Source organism: Orcinus orca, chromosome 9 (genome assembly GCF_937001465.1).
Source record: "Orcinus orca chromosome 9, mOrcOrc1.1, whole genome shotgun sequence".
Taxonomy (NCBI): Eukaryota; Metazoa; Chordata; class Mammalia; order Artiodactyla; family Delphinidae; genus Orcinus; species Orcinus orca.
In genome coordinates this window covers 29,089,536-29,108,416 of record NC_064567.1, presented here as the reverse complement: position 1 = coordinate 29,108,416, position 18,881 = coordinate 29,089,536, and the positions used below count along the sequence as shown (strand labels likewise).

At 37.3% G+C, this 18,881-nt stretch overlaps 1 protein-coding gene across 1 annotated transcript in view; it reads left to right on the top strand.

The window, feature by feature from the left end:
• The window catches only part of CPED1 (cadherin like and PC-esterase domain containing 1), a 297,515-nt gene that overhangs the window by 105,286 nt on the left and 173,348 nt on the right, over positions 1–18,881 (top strand). The window contains exons 7-8 of the mRNA XM_033420398.2: positions 17,026–17,168; positions 18,036–18,108. Coding sequence (XP_033276289.1) covers positions 17,026–17,168; positions 18,036–18,108 — 216 coding nt within the window. The remainder of the gene's footprint in view (positions 1–17,025; positions 17,169–18,035; positions 18,109–18,881) is intronic.

The following is an 18,881-nucleotide window of genomic DNA, read 5'->3' as shown; positions in this document are numbered from 1 at the left end:
GTGAAAAAATACAGAAATGGTTTTCAATTCTGACGTGGAGGACAGGACCAAAACCCACTTTAAAGACTAACCATGTGATATCAATGTTTTATTAAATACTGTTCTTAAATTTCCACAAAACATAATTTGTGTGTGTGTGTGTTTGTACTGAGTCCTGAATCCAAAGGCTAAATTACTCGGTTAAATCAGTAGTGATTTATGCACTGTGCAGTGAGGCAAGCCCACTAAACTGGTTATTGGTGGCCATTTATAGAACATTCTGGCAGCTAAAGGAGTATGAAAGTAATAACAGATATAACTATGAGCTCATTTATTTCCAATTACGTCTGCTGCTGAGATACTTTATGTACTATAGCTTTGGAGAGAGTTGAAAAATATCATTAATGCAAATTTGAGAAATAATGGAAATAGAAGCTTTATAAACTAAACTTTTCTAAAATCCCCTTCTGTACAGTAAAAATAATTTAAAATATAAGTGTTAGATGTTTCCAAAGAATGTTCAAATTTAAAAGGGAAAGGGAGGTGGAGAAGAAAGAAAAGTAATAGCAAATGCAACATTTGATTATTATATCCTTCGATCCAGTTTTAAAACCACCATTTTTGCTGCTTGCTGTTAAGCAATGTCATTTTCTTGGTGAATATAATAAATTCAACTGCAAGCAATATTTTATTCAAACATTTCTTCTCTGAAAAATCTCTCAATTCAATTATAAAACACTCCAGTTATACCTATGCATTGAAGAGTAGAACTCTTCCACAGACACTGTAACTATACCTTTCAGTCAAATACATCCATGGCTGTCTTTATATGCAAGTCATGTAGATTAACTGCAAGAAATTTAAATTTGGTTCTTAGAGTTAAAAAGTCACAAGTTATCCCGTCATCCATTGGAAAGTTATCCAGCAGAGAGGAAGCTCTCCTGTCTATAACTTCTTTATGATGTCTGGAGATTCTGTATACTTGCGATCATAGCTGACTGCTTTGATGAAAATGTATTGCTGGAGTGATTTGTGACTTCTGGCAGGAAGACCTATCCAAAGCCTTATTTTCTCTAGTTGAGACATAACTTAAATGAATTTGTATTTTGATCAGCCATTCCATATTTGAAGGCATTCTTTTGTTGATATTTGATATTCAGAGGTTACATGAGGATAATTCCTTGAATGTAATCAGCTCTTGATAAATGCTTGGGTGGCATTCAATCAAAGATCATTTAAAATTGTTTAACCATGTGAAGAAATTGCCCAAGGATATTTAATCCCTAGCTGTTCTAATTCAGCCCTGTATTTTGCAATGATCTTTTAGTGGCTTTCCAGGAAACGTAATAGGCAGATGTCATCATCTGAATTTCTGGGCAGGGCCACTTTGATGGAAAAGGGAAAACACAGGACATTGCCGTCTTTGCTCACATCAGTATCTATGAGAATCACCTCCAATGGAAACCAAAGTTAAAACAAGCTGCCGCCCAGTCTCTGAATCACCAGCTCTCTACCACCACTGCACTGGCCTTTGGGGGACCATTCTTCCATTTCCAGTGCCCACAGTTCCCTCTCACATCGATGCAAATCAGCAAATGTGCACAGAGGAGAGAGTGAACCTTGGCAAAGAGGGGCATGTTGTTATTTACAAGGACCCCTTTTAAAAGATGCATATGTCTCTTATTCAGTTTGGGAACCATGGTACAGTTGTAGGGATAAAGTTAGCCTCATTTGCCGTCAATATTGATACAGTGCCTTTCATAATGTCAGGTGAGATAGCTCATATATTCTCAAGGTAAAAATGAGTAATGTCTTTCGAAGCAGGTATAAAGTTACATTATAGTTTTTCAACTTGAGGAAGTGTTCTTCTCCTGATCTTCATTTTACATCTAAACTGCAGACTATGGAGCAGACCTTGTAAAAGACTTCTTCACTGAGCATCTGGCCCTTCTGTAGGCCCAGGAGATTTATGTCAGCTGTAGAAGGAATGTGAATAAAAGCCTGCTTCTGGGAGTTTGTAAAAAGAGTTGATGTATTACTTGGTCTACTCTTGCTTGGATTAAATTTAAAAATTGCATCAGGGTGTTCATTTTAAAGTATGATTTTATATAAATAGAAATTATAGATAACCAGAATAAAATTGAATAAACATGTGATGAGAGCTGACTTACAATAAAAACCTAAATAATAATTACAAAATAACACTTATCTAATGAGCCCATATTGGTGTTAAATATTATTTCAGGTATATGTTAGCTCTAGAAAAAGAATGATTATTTTGCAACTGCCCAGGATTTTAAAGTGCATAAATGCAAAATAATTTTATGCTGTTGATGGCATTGATGCTGCCCATGGCAACTTTGTCTCTTGTGTTGAAAAATTTCCTTTATTCATTCATTTTATTCACTCATTCATTTCCATCTTTGTTCCATAAAAGGCTTTCGGGTAATTTTGTACATTTATTTATTCTTAATACTGAACCTGGATTATTAGCCTAAGAAAATTATTCATTAATCATGGCCATGCTTACTTGATCAAAAGTGATCATTTAAACCCATGAACCTAAGCTTTCAGAACTGCAGGCAAAATCTGTGTGTGCCAGGCACTCAAAAAATATATATTTTTAAAAATTTACTTATTTTATTTATTTATTTTGGCTGTGTTGGGTCTTCGTTGCTGCACACGGGCTTTCTCTAGTTGCATTGAGCAGGGGCTACTCTTCGTTGTGGTGTGCAGGCTTTTCATTGCAGTGGTTTCTCTTGTTGCAGAGCGCGGGCTCTAGGCGCACGGCCTTCAGTAGTTGTGGCTCACGGGCTCTAGAGCGCAGGCTCAGTAGTTGTGGCGCACAGGCTTAGTTGCTCCGCAGCATGTGGGATCTTCCTGGACCAAGGCTCGAACCCATGTCCCCTGCATTGGCAGGCGGATTCTTAACCACTGCGCCACCAGGGAAGCCCTCAAAAAATATTAATCAGTGAATGATTGTCTATCATTATCATTTTTGTTAAAGGTATCTTGTTAATTGTAACTTGCTAAAAACTGAAACTTGGGGAAATATTTTAGAATACGTTCTGCGACAGCAGATAAATTTTAGAGTAGGCTCTGCAACAGAAGATAAATATAATGAATTTATATATACCATCTTTGTTAATTATGTCATCTCTTCTGAAATAACATAGTGAACAGATATAATTATCTGATATGGACACATTGTATATATGCATTGTAGTGACAACATAAAGGTGAAACTTAACCCTAATGAATAAATTTGCTAGTTATTATTTCCTTTAATGCAAGAAAACTGATGGACAAGTGTTAATTATCCATCCAGAAAAATGGAGGTTAACTGATATTCAGGGACTTCAGTGTGAAATCAGGTGAAGTAAGTGAATCCATTCAGGATGCTGGAGAGATGGAAGAGGGAAGGCCTCAGTGGTAGTTTGGGGTTTAGGGTGTGTATTTGCCTGCTCCTTTGCTCCCCGCCCCCACTTTACCTGTCCTGTTCAAAGCCCCCTTCTCCTTGGCGCCATCTAGTGGATGCCTGTGTCGGGATGAGGAAGATGCCTAGTTAAGGATTTGCAAAAAGATCAAGTGTCATTTCTCCAAACTGGAGCCTAGGAGTGGATGGCCTGTGGACATCACAGAAGCTCTTATAAATTAGTTTATGGAGGCTCTTCCTCTTTCTGTTGTTATCCCGTACAGACTTATTGCTCTGATTTCTGGTACACCTCACTGATCAGAAGTTTATAAAATAAACAAGGGTTTAGAGTAAAAACTGAGCATGAAAAATGAGGACTCTTGTAAGCAGTGCTCCAGAGCAGTTTAAGCATCCTCAGGGAACACCATCTTAATTTTTCAGTTTCTCATTATTTCTTCAACAGATGAGCTAGCTAAGCCAGAAAGATGTTCAAAGGCAGAGCAGCTATAATCTCTTCCTTCACTACCCTCCATATGATAAGGATTTGTTAAGATGAATCTCTGTTAATGGACCCATGAATTAAGGCAAAACTCCCTGCCATCTTCCTGATTTTTTTTTCACTTCTAAGAAGGCACCAAGAGAGTTACCAAATTTAATTTCATAAGTTTCATAAGCCTTGATTCTTGGACTTTGACAACAAGGCTCACCTGAGTTTTGCATCCCTGTGGTAATGTTAAATATCTTCTGAGGACAGGAAAATAGACTGGGAGAAAAAAATTAGATAAAGTAAATAAAAGAATCAAGAGAACAAAAACGAAGCAGAAAAATTTACTTGCCTAAATACATGTAAAATTCTTTAAAGAAGAGATTATGTTTATTTTTGATTTACAAAAGGAAAACCTTCAGTGCCTGACACAATACTTAATACTCAGCAGACAGAGGGGAGAGAAATGACTTGGAATAGAGACTCCACTCATCAACTTGCTGAAAAGATTAATCAGTAATAAAATAACCCCTTTACAAAGTGTGATGTGAATGCAGAGTAATAACAGTGAAGACAACGGGAGTAAATGTCGTCAAAAATTAATTACTTTAATGCTTAAGTTTATTCTAAAATATATACCCAGTGGAGAAGACAGGTGATATTTACATTTTCACTTTAGGTATAGAAACAAAATAACTTTCCACCAGTACATTTTGAAGATCATTATATGTTTGTCATTTTAAACATTTCTATTTACAGTTTCCTTTATTCTTTGAGATCTATCTCTAAAGCTGTGACAAATTCTAAATATAAAATATTCCCAAATGTGCCAACTAGGTAAGACTGATTTGTCTGCTAAAAGAAGACAGACTTTTGTTCCCTTCAGGAGAAAATCTGACTTGCATTTGTCTTATGTGATTTATGCATTGTAAGTTTAAAATGAAATACAGCCTTTTCCCTCCCATACATTAAAATGGGGCTTCAAATTTGAAAGAAACAGCAATCTTCTCTGAAACCTACATAGCTATGTGATGAGACGCAACAAAAATACTGTATTGCCCCCAAGTGGTCTTTGTAGGTATTGCCTGCACTGTCCAATAGTGAAAGAAAAAGAGAAAGCAAAAATATTTGGACAGCAAATCTTTGACCATTTTCTTTCACTGGAATATACATATTTATTTTTGAAAAGTTATTTGATAATCCATGCTGTGGTAGTAAGGCTATATTGCTAAGTAGAGATTCTGAATGGTGGTAAATCTTCAGTGCAATTTAAATTGCCTAGGTTACACAGTTATTTGGAATGATATCAACATTTGTAAGTCACTGGGAATTGTTTTTCCATTTAAGGAGATTTTGCAACACATAGGTTTTTTTTTTAATTACTGTAAAGTTAGCACTAGCACTTTCGACTCAGCATCTGAGAGTGCATTATTTTTATCCACGTATCTTCTGTGTGTACTTCTATTTGATTTCAACCTGAACCTCAAATCGGTTTTTAGCCTGAATTCCTTTGAATTATATAAATGACCTAATATTGTGAGGTGGAACTGAAAGTTTGTCGTTCATGTCTCTGAATGTTACTAAGGCAGACACAGATGGATTCTTTCCCAGGATCCTGCACACACGCATTGTGCTGTATTCTATACGTACTGCAATATACAGACATATTTCATTGCTTTTTAAAATTCTGTCTCTTTGGAGCATCTTCCAGTAAAGCAGTCATTCTCTGACTTCCTCATTTCCTGATATGGAGCATCCCCATACCCCCCAGTCTATCCTCTGTCTCATAACAGCTTGTCCTCTCTCCCTCACCTCCATGCTTATGAAACTATTAATAGTTATTAGAAGCTCTGTGAAGCAAGTTTTACCATTTGGAGAAAGGGACTGCAAACAAGAGAGGAATTCCTGGTATCCCTGTATTTATATGTATCTATATGTGGTATGTGTCCCCTTCTAAACCAGCTTCCTGATGCCTGGTGTCTAGTCTTCCAGAATCCAATAGTTCCAGCCATCACAGCCTCCTTTACCTGTCTAAAACAGTACTGTTCCGGGCTTCCCTGGTGGTGCAGTGGTTGAGAATCTGCCTGCTAATGCAGGGGTCGTGGGTTCGAGCCCTGTTCTGGGAAGATCCCACATGCCGCGGAGCATCTAGGCCCGTGAGCCACAACTACTGAGCCTGCGCATCTGGAGCCTGTGCTCCGCAACAAGAGAGGCCGCCACAGTGAGAGGCCCGCACACCGCGATGAAGAGTGGCCCCTGCTTGCCGCAGCTAGAGAAAGCCCTCGCACAGAAACGAAGACCCAACACAGCAAAAATAAATTAATTAATTAATAAACTCCTACCCCCAACATCTTAAAAAAAAAAAAAAGTACTGTTCCAAATTGATTTCTATCAGAAATTTGATTCCAGATATATTTGAAAGGCATGAGAATTTTCCCATGTGCTTGATTACCCAAATTATCTACATAAAGAATATGTATTCAAGTCACAGAGAGTGAAATTATTACTTTAAACTCAGAAGTCAAAGAAGAAAAACATTACGCTGAGGAACTATGTTACATTTTCATGCTTTCAAGGAGTTACCATTAAAGGAAAAAGAAATGTGATTTTAAAATACAAATAAGACGATGACGTTCTTTCAGGCTGAGTGAGAAGCGTATATCCGATTGCATTTTTACTCTAAAGGAGAGAGAAATAAATCACTAGTACTGGATCTATAGTGCTGGATCTACAGAACTAAAAACAAAAATCCCAAAGCATGACCTCTAGAGGCCTAGATATGGATGTGCAGTAGGAAGATCCTTGTACCAACTGTGACCTCAGGCAAGTCTTTCAACCTCTCTGAACCACTTTTTCTATCTGAAAGACAGGACTAGTTTCCTATGGGTTAAATAAGTTTTTTGATTCCTTGTACAAATATTTACTGGGCACTTCTCATATGAAGTGTCTCATATGCTAGACATTTTGTTAGGTTCAAGTGATATAGTAACAAACGACAAAGTCCCTGCTTTCATGGAGTTTATTCTTGTGTTGAATAGTAGATGAAATACAGATAAAAATTAATGATACATATATAAACAAATATAGAGAACTACAATTTTTTAATAAAACTTTGAAAGGTTGCTTTCCGTGAACAGTTATTACAAAATATTGGCTCTATTCCCCGTGTTATACAATACCTCCTTCAGCCTATCTTACACCCAATAGTTTGTACCTCCCACTCCCCCCGCACTGCCTCCCCCCCACCCCGGCAACTGGTAACCGCTAATCTGTTCTCTATATCTGTGAGTCTGCTTCTTTTTTGCTATCCTCACTAGTTTGTTGTATTGTTTTAATTCCACATATAAGTGACATCATACAGTATTTGTCTTTCTCTGTCTGACTTACTTCCCTTGGCATAATGCAGATTTTTAATATTGCTAAGAATGCAACGAGCGAGGAGGCTGTGTAGAAAGTGACTGGGTTGCCCACTTTTGAGAGGTAGCAAGCTCTCCCTGACCAAGGGACATCTGAGCTGTGCTTCATGGAGGAGGCTGAGTGTCATTTGAAGAGCTAGTGGTAAAGCATTCCCAGCAAAGGGCCCATTCCGATGCCCTGAGGTAGGAGAGTCCAGGCATGATCACAGAACACCACAGTGTCGTCATGAGATCTGCCTTTTCAAGCCCAGTCTGCTGCTGCTGTGTAGAGAACAGACTGAAGAGGATTATAAGTGGGGACAGAGTGACCAGTTGCAAGGCATCTGGGTGAGGAGGATGGTGGCTTGGACGGGTCGGTGAGGTGGTGATCTAAAGAAGGTGAGAAGGGCGTCCCTGGTGGCACAGTGGTTGAGAATCCACCTGCCGATGCAGGGACACGGGTTCGTGCCCTGGTCCGGGAAGATCCCACGTGCCGCGGAGCGGCTGGGCCCGTGAGCCATGGCCGCTGAACCTGCGCGTCCGGAGCCTGTGCTCCGCAACGGGAGAGGCCACAACAGTGAGAGGCCCGCGGACCAAAAAAAAAAAAAAAAGGTGAGAAACTGGCACCTTTTGGAGGTAGAAACAAGAGTCAGTGGTGAGGTGAGAGAGAGGGACTAGACAGAGAGGGCTCAGAGAGGACTCTGCAGCCATGATGTGACTGGTGGTGCCCTTTCCTGAGACAGAGAACATGGAAGCAGGTGGGACAGAGAAGCGGGAAGTGAGGAGGTGGAGAGGAGGAGAGCTTCCTGCTGTCACGGCAGACTAGCCAGTTACATGATTCGTCTCCATTTGCCTGGCTCTTCGGTCTCCTTTGCTCCAAAACCCGCCCGAGGGCCCTGCATAGAATAAGTTTCTCGCCTTGGGAGCTTGGTGTTTCTTTTCCTGCTCACTTTCCTCCCCGCCTTTCTCCACCTCATTCCCTCTCCCTCCTGCCACTTCTAAGACGTGAGCAGAATAACTAGTTGCTCAGCCTGCCTAGTGTGACAAGGCAGGTCCCAGCTGTCCAGGTCCCCATTACTGTAAAAACAACCCAGGCAGAAGTGCCTGCTTCTCAGCCACCATGGGATCAAGGGTTCTCTTCAAAAACATGGGACCTCAACTCACAGGTCAGTTCCCTTGGAGGAGAGTAGGATGATGAAGTGTGATGTATTCCAATAAGAAGGCGAGAAGAGAATAATTAGGAATCTGTGCACCCTAGTAAGGGTCAGTTTATCCAGCGTTTGGGGTGGAAGCCAGAGTGAGGTTGGAGAAACCAAACTAGAAGCAGCAGGCATTCGACCGTGCATTCTAGGCACTGAAAATGAAGAAACTGTGACCTGCTTGAACAATGGCATTCATATAAGGAAAATGAGTAGACATATGTCCACAGAGTCCAATGATAAAATCTTACAACTTTTACTTTTTTTTTGCGGTATGTGGGCCTCTCACTGTTGTGTCCTCTCCCGTTGCGGAGCACAGGCTCCGAACGCGCAGGCTCAGCGGCCATGGCTCACGGGCCCAGCCACTCCGCGGCATGTGGGATCTTCCCGGACTGGGGCACGAACCCACGTCCCTGCATCGGCAGGCGGACTCTCAACCACTGAGCCACCAGGGAAGCCCCTAACTTTTACTTTTTTCTGTAAAATCTCTCCAATCCTTTATATCCTACTGAGAGATTCTAGACGGGGCAATAAGGATAACCTGCCAGCTCCCTGAGAAGGTTGAATATAATGCAATCAGGGTTCTACCATTCAAAGCAAATAATTAAATTTTTATGCTCTTCATAGCCTTCTGTATTTTGGTACCTTGCTCCTGATCAATTCTCTGATATACATATGGGAAATTTAAAAATTTTTAACCATGAAACTGATTAAATCACAGAATCTACTTCCTGAATTTCCAATTTTAATGTATGCTTTAAAGCTTAGGGTTATTAAGAAGTACAAATGAATAAAATTATTCATGTCACTGGAAGCATGAAACTTACTTAAATATTGGAGTTTTGATCTAATTCCAGAGAATGAGGAAAAACTATCCTAATTTAGGTTCAGTCAATTGAGTTTTTCTGTAGTTTACCCTAAAGCAAGCCAATTTTCAATGAGCTAAAACAAATGACGAGAATATTTATTTTCTTAAATCATTTGACTTAACACAGAATTTGTTCTTGATTCAGGCAATTTCATTTAAGTCACAAAGAAATGTCCTTAGTTTTTCCAAAAGGTAATTAGGCTACACAAATGCTCAAGTTGTTGAGTTGATTTGTTAGATGTGTGGGTGTTAGAGAATTGTGACAGTTTCAAACACATTTTCCGTGAAAGTAAAAACACAGATGATACATTCTTCAATATTTCAGGGTCCATCCACATTCCTAAATCTGTATAATCAAAGCCGCAGTAGCAGAGGTAATGCTGGGGCTTTGCAGCCAAGCAGACTGGTTTCAACACCCATACAGGTTACCTTTTAGCTGTAAAACCTTAGGCAAATTACTTGTGTTCTCAGCCCTCGGTTTCTTCATCTGTAAAATGGGGGTAATGAGTATCAACCTCATAGCATTGCTGTGAATATAAACAAAACAGTGCATGAGAAACACACAGTGTCTGGCACATGGTGTCAACTTGGCTGGGGTTAGTGAGTATTATTAAGTATGACATAGAATTTTATCCAAATACCCCATGTGCGTGAAATGAAAAATCACATCAGTGCTTAGGTTTGTAATTTAGTCATTTTTTTCCCTCCCTTTCTCACATCTTTTTTCCTCTTTTCCTTCTGTTTTTATATATCTGATTTCCCCCCTAAATCGTGACCCTTTAAAACACAAAGGAGACTTCTTGCTACGGTCCAGAATGCTCACCAGCCCTTCATCCCCTTCCACAGCCCTCTGACGTGCAGCAGATGTGTTCTCTGGGCCAGACACAGCCAGAGCTATGATCCTCAAGTGGGGTGTCGTGTGCCTCTGGGGAGCCATGAAGACTCTCCAAGGGGTTCACAGGCCCATAGATAGTTTCAAGAGAATCAATGCCCATAACTTCATCTTTCCCACGTATACCTTCCTAAAATTTGATCTCGCTGAGACAGCACCTCTAAAGCGGGTGCTTTTTATTCCCCATCCCTTCATGCACAGACCTCTGCTCTTCAAAAGAAAGACCTAGCGCTCACCTATCCCTAATATTATAATAATAATGGCTCCAGGGTGAAAAAATTTTGCAACCCCTCCCCGAAACAGGTGCATTTAAATATGGTTTTCATTAGAGAAAGTGAAGGATGCTAATCACCAAGTAACAAATCCTCCACAACTCAGATTGTTTTCAGTTTTTAACAAAATTAAATATTTCATGATAAATCACTACTTGTTTTTTTTTTCATATACTTTGGAGGAAGCTCAAGGAATTAAGTCATGTTGCTCTAGCTAAACCCTTCCATCTACATCTGTGTATTTGTGTGAACAAATCTTCTCCATGCTTACATTGAAAATAATATTAATACCAATGCTGAACCCTTCTCATTCTAACAATAAATACTGCTGTCTCAATGGATAAAAAGACTCAACTAAGTGAATAAAAAGAAGTCATATCCATCTAAGGGGTGCATTTCCAAACCAATTTTACTTTTTATTTTATAAATTATTTATTAAGATTTGTAATGTATTTCTATTTTTCTGACCAATTGTGTACAACAAGTAATTGTAATCGTAACTCTTTGGAAAAAATATTTTAAAATTTAGAGCCATATGGTAACTGAAATTTTAAATTAAATGTATAAACATGTTTCTTATTGAGAATTATAAGGTGATCAAAAAATACTTTGTATATAAAATATATTACATTGGGATAAAATTCTGAGGTGTTCAAATTCCTTCAGATACACTTTAAGAGTTTGGCAAGTGCCAGGGAGAGAGAATGATTAGGTCAGAGTCAGACAGAGAGATCCCAATTGAGTCTGTAAAAGGCAGAATAATAATATCAATCAGGAACAATAGACTTGGGCTTCCCCGGTGGCGCGGTGGTTGGGAGTCCGCTTGCCGATGCAGGGACGTGGGTTCGTGTCCCGGTCCAGGAAGATCCCACATGCCGCGGAGTGGCTGGGCCCGTGAGCCATGGCCGCTGAGCCTGCGCGTTCGGAGCCTGTGCTCCGCAACAGGAGAGGCCACAACAGTGAGAGGCCCGCGTACCGCAAAAAATTAAATTCCAACTGTATTAAAAAGAGGTAGATTTGAATGCATATTTATTCCCCTTTTAACTTGGAAAAGAACATAGACTCTTGGATTTCATATATTTAGTTGTGTCCTTAGTTCTACCATGGATAAAATTGAGTCAGAACTCTTATGTGATATTTCCTTTTAAGGGAAAATATCACATAAGATATTTTCCTTTAAAAAAAAAAAGATCTTTTCCTTTTAACCTGAAATGATCATCCTCTAGACTTTGTGTTCCATCATAAATTTGTCCTCTATTCTTGGTCATTCCTAAGAGCATTCAAGCTTGCTGTGTGATATTTTTCAGACTAAACAGGCAAAAAGTTCAAGGTTAAAAGATTGTTTCTGGATAAAACAGTGAGTAAGAGGAGACGTAATAGAGATGGAAACTATTTCCAATATTTGCAGGAGCTGAGAAATGGAGCAAGGGAGGGGTTATTTTGTGTTTTGTTTCTTTTGCAAAATTTATAACCATTAAAAAGGTGTTCTGGACTTTTGTGGTACAAAATTAACAGGTGTTTAAACATGGTTATTGGAGGGCGTAAGGCTGTGAAAACTGCAATATTACTTAAAAAATTTTAAAAATTGTGGTAATATATACATAACATGAAATTTACCATCTTAACCATTGAAAGTGTACAGTTCAGTAGTGTTGAAAATATTTACCTTGTTGTGAAACCAGTGTCGAGAACTTTTTGCAAAACTGACATTATATACTCATTAAACAACTTTGCATTTCCCCCTCCCCCCAAGCCACTGGCAACCACTATTTTATTTCCTTTTTCTAGGAATGTGACGAGTCTAGATACCTTATGTAAGTGGAATCAGGCAGTGTCTTTTGTGACTGGATTATTTCAACTAGCATACTATCCTCAAGGTTCATCTGAGTTGCAATATGTGTCAGAATGTCTTTCCTTTTTAAGGCTAAATAATATTCCATTGTCTGTATATACTACATTTTGTCTATCCATTCATCCATGGATGGATACTTGTGTTGCTTCCACCATTTAGCTATTGTGACTAATGCTGCTGTGAACATGGTTGAACAAATATTTCTTTGAGACCCAGTTTTCAATCCTCTTGGCTCTGTACCCAGAAGCTGAATTACTGGATCATATGGTGATTCTATTTTGATTTCTTGAGGAACCTCCATACTGTTTTGCATAGTGGCTGCACAATTTAATATTCCCACCAACAGTGCTCAAGGGTTCTGATTTCTTCACATCCTTGCCCACACTTAATATTTTATGGGTTTTTTTTTTATAGTAGCCATCTTAATGGATGTGAGGTGATACCTCATTGTGGTTTTGATTTGCATTTCCCTAATGACTAGTGATGTTGAGCATCTTTTCATATGCTTGTTGCTGCAAAATGGTTTTAAGTACCAATATTCTTCTTTATTTTGAGAAGATGAAAACTTCTCTCTCCCGCATTAATACTGAGGGAAATTCTGGTAAGCTTTAATAAGGTACAATGCTATTAAACACTACTGAAAATTCAAAATATTGAAATATCAGTATTCTGCTATAGCTTCTCAGTTAGTCAAGAACATGACTTTAAAAAAAACTCTAATATTGGTTAATCTTTCATCCTGTGTTTTAACTCTTATGTTATATTTTTCTTATCTCAAAAATTCTCCTGAACAGCTGTGAGCTTCTATTTTTCAAAGGTTTTATTACAAGTCACCAGAAAAATGCTCATCCTCCCTCGCTCACGAGATGGAAACGAGAGATAAACATGTTGTCCTAAGGAGAAAATTTATGTTATCCAGAAGCTCCAGTAAACTATTTCTCTTATCAAAGTCTCTGTGGTTTCTATAATGTTATACTTAGGTTTAGTTACTCAACAGTGTTTACTTAATACCTACCCTGTGTTAGATACTGGCCACCCAAAGATAAAATGGTACAGTATCTGCTCTAAAAGATCTTATGGTCTAATGGTGAGAGCAAACAAGAAAGTCAACACGTTTAACACAGAACAACATGCTTTGCCACTGAGAACCATCTGCCTAAGGTCCTATGGGAGGATAAAGGAAATTAATCAGGTGAAGCCCAGAATTTAGTACAGGAGGGGTTTGTGAGAGGTGGGGTGGGGGAATGAGGTGAATATAAGGGCAATTTAGAAATATTTTAAGATATTAAAAACATAACTGAAGTTTTCCTACAAATATTTTGAAGTTCATCCTTAGTCCCTCTTGTCCTTCTATTTTTAGTTGATAATTTTGACCTATCTAAGTATATTTCAATGGCTAGGTGGAAATTACAAAAACCTTACTGGGTTATTGCTTGAATTTTACACAAGTACAAACAAGTGGTGATGCTTTAACTGCCTGGTTTTACAGCCATGATCTTACAAGGTCATTTTCTACATAATTTATTTTGCACTAAATTTGTGTTTCATTTTTGTACTGAAGGAGGAAAATTTATAGTTCATAAAATAGTTTCATGTCATGTTAAATGTTTTAAGATCTTCTTTTATTCATTTTTACCTTACTGCCAAGGCACTGATTTCCTTAGGATCTTATATTCTCATGTTTAGGTAATTCAAAAACATCGATTAAACGTCTTGATCTAGAGGCAGAGAAGTCTCCGTGATATTTGAGTTCACGGCTGATTTTAACTTACAAAAGTGAAGGTGTTCTTTCAGATATTTGTGTTTGGGTTAAGAAAGCTCCTGAGTGAAAAGTGTATTGTGGGTTCTGATAGCTTTGAATGGAATTACTATCAAATAATTTCAGATTTGACATTGTCTCATGAAATCATCAAGCACATTTCTCTCTTTCTACGTGCGAGCACATTGAGATGCACAGAACTCAAGTATTTGACCAAAGAAATACAATTAGTGTAACAAATTACAATATGAGCAGACAGTCAAAGAAGTCTGCCACTTAGCCTAAGTGGATTAGTTTCAAAAATTGATACAAGTATTCTGCCCTCTCTGGGCGACTTATTGAAAGTTGATGATTAAAAAAAAATAGTAAGCATTTGCATGATTCTACTTTCACTTCTGGCATATGTAATTTGCTTGCCACTGTACTAAATAAAGAGATGACTCATCTAGAATTTTCTTTGACTTGAAGGACTTAAATAAATGGAAATGCATGCAATGAGATAGAAGGAAATGCATATAGAGACAAAGATTGGTAACAGAACGAATACAAAAATGAAGAAGTCTCTCTGTTTTGAATTGTGCCTTTTAAATGCCATTTCTGTCTCCTCTCTCCGCATTTCTGTTTGTAATGGCAGCTGTCTAGCTTCTTGTCCCCCTGCTTTCGTGATTGGTGGTTGACATTGGTCCTTCTCTTGGAAGGCTGAGTTTTAGGGAAATGGGAGGAAAGCCAGTTATTTTGGTCCTTCAGTTCTCCTCTTTCACTTCTGCTGGGAGACATACCAGTGATGGGGTCTATTTACCCACCATGCCTCTTTCTTCTCCCTTTTAAATATATTTCTATTGAAAGGCTTATCATATATTTTTAAAATGTTCTTCCTTGATTGAAGGGAGGCTGTGGACTTTTGTTTTAATTAACAAAAGGCGCTAACGTGTACTGAATATTGATGTGTGATGGGTGGTGGTGTACCTTATGTACATTCTCTGATTTAATCCTAGCAATACCTCCATAAAGTTACTGTTAGTAATCCCACAAGGTCTCACAATTTAGTCGTAACAGGAGAACCAAAGTCGAGACTGTGACTTTCAGCCTCTAAAGTCTATAGAGTTACCACCATGCTATGTACCTTGTCCCCCAAAACCCAGCACACAGTGCTTTCCACATGGTGAAAAATTAATTACAGTCAAAAATTAAGAAATACACATTTCCACAGTAGAAGAATAAATACAATCCTAAGCAGTAATTTGCTAATTATTTTTTACCATGGAGGATATAATTTGATAATAAATCTTATATATCCTATGTGCTACACAAACATTTCCAACTTTCTTAAATTATTAACCTTGAACCCTGTGATATTCAGAAAACATTAAAATGGAAAAATGCAATAATATTATCAATAACCTTTTCTATATAATATGGTGAAGTGAGTGAAATGTGATGAGTTACTTTTATTTGGAAAAACATGTGACTCTGTTTTGGCTCAAGGGTGTTAATATTTTTAGTGTTAGCTTTGATTTATTTTCTTTTGATCATACAGTTATTACATTCGTTTTCCTTAGTCCTTAGAGAGGGAAAAACACCCCAACTGCCAAATGCTAATGATGTGTTTATAGGGTCTTAAAGTGTACATCTCATTAGGTTTCTGGTTTTCAGCTGGGAAGAGTTTATGAAGTCAGCATTTGCTTCTCTTGGGTGAATTTTGCTTGCATATCTTAAAGATACATTTACCATCTCCCTCAGGTGATTTGTGCCAATATCTGTCCTTCATTATTATAGCAACAAAAGTTTTTCACTTTGCAGTCTTACGCAGCTCAGATAAATTTAGTTTGTTCTTCCAAAAATATTAATAGTATACCTGCTGCATGTTTTTTCAAAAAATATTTTTTGTTCTTCATTTTTGAAAGTGTATGTTTATCCAGAGAAAGTTTATGAATCAATATGAGGTCTGTTTTATACTTTTTAGAAAGTTTGGCTTGAACTTTGGTGTTAAGCATCCTCAAGATATAGTTTTGTTGTTGTGATTGTTTTCATATTTAAGCAAATAAAAATAGCTCTTTGTGATACCAATTATAGTGTTTCTATGAAGACATAAACCTAACATCCTGCCCCTTTTCGTAATATGGCCTCGTTCTCTCTAGCCACATGAAGCCTGAAATTAACATGTTAGGAGGACACTGAGATTCTCTTAGATTCTTCTGTGGTTGGCTAGAGCTCTCGCAGCAAAACACCGTGAAGAAGCAGCAATTTCGATATAGTTCTTTTTGTTCTGATATACGCAGGAAAGGGATAATAATAAAAAGCTTAGATTTGAATTTCATACTTTACAGTGACTTTCTTGCAATTTGGCCTCACAACTCTCTTGTTGGTAGGTAGTAACCCATTTTAAAGAAAAGGACACAAAAATTCGGAGGAGTGAGTTGCAAGTCCAAGTTCACCTAGGTAGAAGAGTCACAAAATAAACTTGGCAGTTCTGATCACAAGCTCTGTGAGTTCCCCTTCACTTTCCATGATTATGTGCCATGGAATGAGAAGAAAAATGGAGTAAGCACCTCTAAAGTAATTTAAATTACAGCATGTTTTGGCACCCCACATTCAATCGGAGGGCTTATATTTTTAAATGTATACAATATATATACATTATATATTATGTGATAATATATATTTATTATATAATATACCTTAAGTATATTATATACTCTTTCAGTATATTTTATATATATATGTATACATAAAATATATATGTATGTATATATGTCTTAGATGATCAAATTTTCCTTTTTAAGGAGTTTTTTTTGAGTGTGTCAAGGAGAGATAGTCTGAAGGGCTCTTTCACATTGTTCACTTTGGAAATGATAGAGAGACAAATTGAGATTGTAGTTTCAACATATGAATCCTTTACTTTGTTCATAGCTGCAAACGTTTTTTGAGACGTTCCTGAGAACAAGTTCACCTCTTCAGGCTTTTGATAACATGAAGGAAGCAATTAGCAAACTCCTGCTAGCAGCTGAAGTATTCAGTGAAACATCTACTCTGGGACCAAAGGTCTTCCATAGGTAAAGACAAATTTCAATGTTAAAAAAAATAAAAAAAAAACCCTACTTCTAACAATCGATTGTTAGTGAAAATATATCTTAATTATCACAAGTAGGTGCTACTTAGAAAATTTTATATCCGTGTAAAATATGAACTTCTAAACTTATGTTTTCTAATTTGTTGATCCTAAAACTTCAGAGCATGTTAAATACTCACCAGTATTTAAATAGTGGTGACAAGAAATAAGGCACAGTTATTTAAATTATCTTTTTAATTGCAGCCCCTTTCAAGCTCAGTTATTTTTATCATATATGCTTTCCATTGACTAGGTATGTTTATAGATTTTTATTAACAAAATTCATTAACTCTTATCTCCATATCTCAGTTTACTTGAGTATAATTTAATGCCTTTTTCTGGGGAAATGTTAAATCGAGTATGTCAAAACAGGAGGTGCCTTCATGTAAGCTCTATATGCGAATAAGAATATAAGCTTTATATGCGAATAAGAATGTAAGCTTTATATGCGAATAAGAATGTAAGCTTTATATGCGAATAAGAATGTAAGCTTTATATGCGAATAAGAATGCCTAGCACGGAGGAGTAGGAGAGCTTCCTTTTCCATATTACGTTTTTATGGAGTCACTTCATTGCTTCGTTTAATGTATTATGAATAATTCGGATATATTTGTATTTTCTGTAAGGAACGAAACAGATTCCAAATCCAAAGATAACTTGTATTCGATTTTGGATTATCCAAGCCAGTGCTCTTTGTAATTAGTATGGACCTTGAAATTTAACCTTAGTGATTAGTAATGATATAGTATCAAATAATAGAGTAACTACAGCAAATAGAATGTATTTTTGTTACCTTGTGTTTTTATTTCAGATGCAGATTATGTTTTCAGCTTTTAACTTTTGATATTGGTTATGGCAGTGTCAGGTCCCCTGTAGTGTTCCAGGTGAGTATGCTGGAGCCCTCATGGGATCTTCCCCTTTGGCTGAAGTGTGTGTGTGTGTGTGTGTGTGTGTGTGTGTGTGTGTGTGTGTGGTGGTGGTGGTGGTGTGTTCATTCATAGTAACTGATCAATAAGTGCAACTTGTGTCAAACTTACTACAGACTTATATTTACTGTGGTTCAGAGAATTAACTAGCATATGGAGAGTCTCTGATTTGAGTTACAATACCCACTCTGCATCCCTGTTGAACAAATATGGATTTTTTTGTGGTTCAACCACTGTTTTTGAAATAAATGTGGAATAAAGCTAAGTATGTGTTAATGCAGGAAAACAGACATTTAGATAATAGAAAATAGCAGGTAACCTAGCTTATTCATATGGGTTTATAAAAAAGGTAACTCTTTTATTCTTTACATATAGATATTTAGTTTAAAATAGGCCTATATTTTAATTTTAAAAGCCATAGGAAGTTTTGAAATATTTGTTTTCAATATTTGTATAAATATATGGAAATTTAAGAGTGTTTTTGTACACTCTGATTCTTTTACTTCCTCTTAAATTAAATTAACTCATTCAGATCATCTCCTGCAGCATATTTTTAATCTAAAATAGCCCTTAATGGCAAGAAGATTTTAAAATTGATTGCATTAGTCTATAGAAAGCTATCTTGGGATATGGCATGAGAAGAAATGAAGAGAAACAAAATAAAATTATGTGCAACCAGAGTTTGACTTCATACTGTAATGACTGGTTTTCAAACTATTACACAAGGAGAA